The 6264-nt window shown below is 33.8% G+C and overlaps 1 protein-coding gene across 1 annotated transcript; it reads left to right on the forward strand.

Moving 5' to 3' along the window:
- Positions 1 to 4938: 4938 nt before the first annotated feature.
- Positions 4939 to 5895, forward strand: LOC106843475 (olfactory receptor 5V1-like). Its single transcript, XM_014860506.3, has one exon. The coding sequence runs from the start codon at positions 4939 to 4941 to the stop codon at positions 5893 to 5895; it is 957 nt and encodes a 318-aa protein (XP_014715992.3).
- The last annotated feature ends 369 nt before the right edge of the window (positions 5896 to 6264 follow it).

Consider the following 6264-nt stretch of genomic DNA (forward strand, 5'->3'; position numbering starts at 1 on the left):
TTGGAAGGAGTGGGAATGGAGACAATTTAGGCATAATTTTTGAGAAGCTTTAATGTAAATGTCAGAGAAATGGATGAAACTAGTGAGGAAAAATAGTGATAAAAGAAGATTTTTTAAAATATGGTAGGAGAAATAATAGCTTGTTTCTTTGCTGAAGGGAATATTTCAGTAGAGAAAGGAAAGAATTATGGATGAGGGAGTGGCATTGCTGGAGTGCATCTTTGATTAAGTTAAAGGTAGTATCAAACACACAAGTAAAGGTATTGGCTTTAAAAAAGAGCACAGAGGATTGATCTCTAGTAATATAGAAATAAATGGGAAAACAGAATATATGCGTAGGTAAAACAAATTTAATGATGAGAGTCTAGAAGTTCTCTTCTGTTGTTTCAAATTTCTCATAGACAAGGAAGCAAAGCCAGCAGTTGAGAGTAAATACAGAAAAAGCAGGTAGTTCAAGACTTGAAGACAGAAGAGAAAGTTTAAAATGGTTATCTAGGAGAGTGTCAGAGAGCGAATGGACTTGAAACTGTACTATGATTTCCAGGGAGAGTTAAGAACAGGCCTTGATATTGATATGGCAATTAGCTATTTTCTTCTATTCAGCTACTTGTATGCTTCACTGTATATCTCATAAGTTCACCTCAGCACTTATTAAGAACCTACTAACTGCATTAGAGGTCATACATATAAATTTAAAATTATTCTGGTTTTCAATAAGTATGTAAAGTTTGAATGAGATAATTATATTAAAGGGATTCTGAATTTAACAATAGTTCCTATTATCTTCACTCTGATATAAGTTTTTGTTTTCTTTCTTTTATCTTTTTTTCCCCCAATTCAAAGCCCAAGTACATGGTTGTACATTCTAGCAGCAAGTTGTTCTAGTTCTTCTATGTGAGCTGCTGCCACAGCATGGCAACTGACAGACAGGTGGTGTGGTTCCATGACCAGGAAGTGAACCCCTGCCACCAAAGCAGTGAGTCCCAAACTTTAACCACTAGGCCACGAGGGCTGGCTCCTTCTTTTTTTTTACCATCCCTAAGACTCTATCTTGGTTCTGTGATGCTAAAACAACTAGGGAAAATTCAACAAATAACCCATCAAGTCACTGAAATAAAAGCAATAAAAACAAACTTATTAAGGTGCATGTACAAGTTCATGAATTATAATCTTGATGAGAAGCATCTGGATCACAGCATTGAACAGTTTCCCTTGTTGTGGAGAGAATGAGAGATGGTAAAGATCAATGAAACACTCATCTATTGTAATTACATTCACTGTTTATGAATTAGTATTTCACATGGAATTTCTCATTGGAGTATGATCTCCTAAGATCATATTGAATACAAAGAAATAAATTAACCTAGGTCAATTATTACCTTTGCAAAAGAATTGAATGAAAAGTGAGAAACTGATATAAACCTTTGATTTTTAATATTTTTATTACACTACGTTAAACAACCAAAGTGACTAATTAATTATTGTCATACAATCAGAATAATTTTCTAGAATTCTGGAGTAGCACAATTTCCTAATTTTTTAAATGGGTCCACTAAGTACCAGAGAATCTAAATGACTTTCCAAAGCTCAAAAAGTTAATTGATGTCAGAGCTAAGGACAAATACTCAGGTTTCCTTACTCTCCTGCTTCTATCCTCTTTCACCTCTGATATATTGTCAAAGATGAACCAAGATGATATTTATATTTTCCTTTTTGGTCCAATATTAAGTTATTGCCATATGACTATCAGTACCAAAATCGTGTAAGTCACTTCTACTCTTCCTAGTAAGTTATTCTCAAGAAATACTTAGAGAATAATCTAAAGATATTTTGTTAAATATCGTAATTTAGATGTCTCTTATTATATACATTATAATAACAAAACCTTTGATAAACCAAATATTTACTGAGATATGACACTTTAATATAATGGAACAATATAAAACTCAAAAAATGTATGTTTCAGGAGAATACTTATTGACATGTATGCCAAAGTGACTATAAAGACATAAACCAAAACACTCACAGCAGTCTTCTCTAGTATTTTGGTTATGGATTATTGTAACTTTCTTTTTCTGCATTATCTACACAGTCTACAATAAACACAAACTACTCTTATAATCAGAAAAATTACGAGTCAGTTAAATTGGGGAACACAAACTAAGAGTGCCTCTTGGACAGTTTTCATATTGTAAAAGTGAAAATCATCTTCCTGTGGTTTATGCTCACTTCTATCATACACATTAATATAAAAATAGTAACTTTAATTTTCATACTTTATAATCTGAAAAAATATTCTACAATGATTCCAGTTCTTATGACAATATAAGATATAGGGAAAGTTACCAACAAGCAATGAATTAGACATTTATATAGTTACATAAAACTGTTAAATTCTAAAAATTTTTTAACTAATTTTTTTATATCATGATAATTTGTGTGTTTATCTAATAAGGTGGCTGGTGATATTAAGTTCATCACAGTTTTTGAGTATCCTTTGTCTTCTTTACTTTTACCAGTATAGCTATGGAGTTATTAAAAAGTTGTAATAAAACTGATGCTGCAACGTGTTATTACTGGTGTTTGATGACAGCATGACCGATCCTGGTACTAGGGCCTATTTGGTCTCATGGTCCTCAGAATTTGACAGAAGATAGTAAAGATCTAGAGAACAACCTTCAAAAATAATTTTATTGATTGTACCCTCATTATCCAAGTCCAATTTTTCTTGGATGTAAAAATACGAATGTATATGCTTGTTTGGAGGTAGGATGGGAGAAGCTGTGCCTTAGCAAATTTTCAAAAATCAAGTTCTCATATTTAGACCATGAATGAAAAATGGTAGGATGGTATTCCATAGGTTGACAAATGGAAGGCTTGTATGCTATCACTATCATCTCATTTTCCATGGTTGAACTTGGTCAATGATTTCTGAATTAGGGAATATCTTCGCTTAATTTATCCATACAGTACTACTAGGAAATCCATACCAATAGATCAGAACTGGCATGCAGAATGAGACCTACTTCCCATCTTAGGCTGTTAAAAGAGCTTTGACTATGGCCTCAGATCTAACCAGCTTGGAATCCTCACATTGGCACTGACTAGCTTTGTGACTTTGGGCAACTTATTTACTGCTCTGAACTGATCAGGTCACAAAATAGTAGAGGAAATACCTTCAAGAGCTGTAGCCAGTGGTGGGCTGCTAAATGTTTTACAACCAGTGCTTCAGGAAAAAAATATGTATATACACACACACAATTATACACACATACACATATGCACACAAGTTTGTTATATATTTCACTGAAAGAATGTCTAACATACAATTTACAAATAATAATAAAGAAAATTAAACTTTTATTGTCAATTCCACATAGCCAATTGATGCTCACAGAATGTTTATGTTTATTTTTGACAAATATTTGAATTTACAGCCAAGCTATGGCTAAAATTCAGCCACTATTTGATCAAATTAGGCTGTAAGTCCTTGAATACTATCTGATTCAACAAAGAAGTCTCTCACATTGTTGATGGATGCCATTAATGGTTGATATTTTTGCCTAAGTTAATAAGTAAGATAAAAATGAATCAATAAAGATATATGTCTGTGACATAAATGACAATTTTCGTAAAGTAGATAACAGTTTTTCAATACTAGAAGAAAGTTTCCTCCTCACGATATAATGACTAAAAGCACAACACACTTTTAAGTTTAATTTACATCATTAACATTTTCTATCACTTTCTTAAGCCTAGACAATCAACAAAATCATGAATCAAACTCTAATTTGTAACATTTGCCAATTTCTGTGGCATAAATGCTTTCACAACAACCAACTGCAAGCTATCAACATGATTCCCTGAATATGAATTTGGGAAGACATGAGCTGTAGCACACCATTTCATGGCATCTCCATCATACAGATACAATAAAATCAATAATCTCAAAAGCACAGATAATAGAAAGGTGTAAAATGATTAGAGAGTAACAATTTGGGTATTTTCTACCACTGTCTTTGATAGAATTAATTCAATTATGAGTTTATGTAACTTCATTTTTAATAATGGCTGTATTTAACAACTGGCTTACAAAATTCCTGAAAATTAACTATGGGATCTTATGAGCCACTAAGAGCTAGCTCAAGTGCACCTTGGCTGTAGCAATTTATAAGGGCATACAGCATAGAATAAACTTCACACAGTAAATGATACATGGAATATTAGTTTGTTCTCCTGGCACAAAATAGTTCTTTTGTCTTACTAGGGTTTTCAATGGCCAAAATTTAATTATATCACCTGAATATCCAAGTCTCAGAACCTTGAACTGTAGGATCTATTTGTTATGATTAACTGTAAATTTCCTCTATATTTTATGGAAATGCCCCCAAAATATAATATCAACCTCTGATATCACTATGTCTTTTTCCACTCTCTTCTTCCTCCGTAATATACAAAATGTGACTAACTAATTCTACCTGCAATCTACAAATGTCAGCCTCCAAAAGTGCACAGGGCAGCATAGTTGATTGACCCACCAATGAAGACTGTGTCTAATAAGGGTCCAAATTACTGCAGCCCCAGGAAGACAAAGCAGTTGGGCCCTTCCTTCTTCTCATCAGAACTTATGGTGCATGTGGCCTTTTGTGGCTTCCTTTAAAATTCAACACTGCCTATAGTCTTCATTTTAAGAGATTTTACCTACAGATGAAAGGCTGAATGTGTTTATATTTATGCTGCCTAAGGCACAGAGTTTATTTGTTGTGGGATTGTGCATTTTTACAAACATATCTAATGTTTTTGTTGATAAATAATTTTACAGTTTCATCTGTGACACCTTTATTTTCTTGTTTTGTAGACTATTTCTGGAGCAGTACATGATTACAGAAATCTATACTTCTTTATTGCCAATTTCAGAAGGAAAACCAGAGCGATATTATGGAAGGAGAAAACCAAACGGCTCTGTTTGAGTTTATCATCTTGGGATTCTCCAACTTAAATGAGTTGCAATTTTTACTTTTCACCATCTTCTTTGTAACTTATATCTGTACCTTAGGTGGGAATATCTTCATAATTTTGGTGACCATGACTGATCCACACCTACACACTCCCATGTATTTTTTTCTGGAAAATTTAGCTTTTCTTGACATCTGCTACACCACTACCAATGTTCCCCAGATGATGGCACATCTTCTATCAGAGAAAAAAAGCATTTCTTATTTGGGTTGCATGGCACAACTTTTTGCATTTATTTTTTTTGTTGGGTCAGAGTCCTTGCTCTTGGCAGCTATGGCATATGACCGTTATATTGCAATCTGTAAGCCTTTAAGGTATTCAGTTATTATGAACAAGGCTCTATATGGCCAGTTAGCAGCCTCATGCTGGACTGGTGGTTTCCTCAATTCAGTTGTGCACACAACATTGACATTCCACCTGCCCTTCTGTGGTAATAATCGGATCAATTACTTCTTCTGTGACATACCTCCTTTATTGATCTTGTCTTGTGGGGACACTTCTGTCAATGAGTTGGCATTACTATCCATTGGAGTCTTCATTGGTTGGACTCCTTTTTTGTGTATCATACTTTCCTATCTTTATATCATTTCTACCATTTTAAGGATCAGTTCTGCAGAGGGGAGGCAAAAAGCCTTTTCTACCTGTGCCTCCCACCTGATCATTGTTCTTCTCTATTACGGTAGTTCCATCTTCACATATGTACGGCCCATCTCAACATATGCATTGGAGAGAGACAGGCTGATCTCAGTACTGTATAGTGTTGTCACCCCCATGCTAAATCCTATCATCTACTCTTTGAGGAATAAGGATATTAAACAGGCTGTGAAAGTTATGGGGAGAAAGTGGCAGGCTTCAAGTTCCCTCTCTTTTGATGTATAATCTTTTCTCTTCTGAGAAAATGATATAATACAAAACTGTCTATCTTACTTATAGTAACAGATTTTTGCCAATTATTCTCAAGCAAAATTAAAAGTAAATTGCAAATTTTCATATGCAATAAAGATGGGCTAGTTGCTTTGTACCAACATTCCTGCTAAACAAGTCTATATGAAATATTCTTTAAATGTTTCATAGATATCAGTGAACTAAAAAGGCAACGAAGAATCACAAAACCAAGACTGAGTAGAAGTTGAGAATACAAAGATGCAAAATTAGCATTTGAGACCCTTTCATGTGAGGCCTTCTGCTAATCTTGAAGAAATGTTTAAGGTTCTAAATGACATTTTGACATCCTTGTAAGATTAGGGG

Source organism: Equus asinus, chromosome 8, assembly GCF_041296235.1.
Source record: "Equus asinus isolate D_3611 breed Donkey chromosome 8, EquAss-T2T_v2, whole genome shotgun sequence".
Classification (NCBI taxonomy): domain Eukaryota; kingdom Metazoa; phylum Chordata; class Mammalia; order Perissodactyla; family Equidae; genus Equus; species Equus asinus.

What these genes read in the sequence shown, in the direction of transcription:
- LOC106843475 (XM_014860506.3), top strand. Translation starts at nt 4,939, where the DNA reads ATGGAAGGAGAAAACCAAACGGCTCTGTTTGAGTTTATCATCTTGGGA.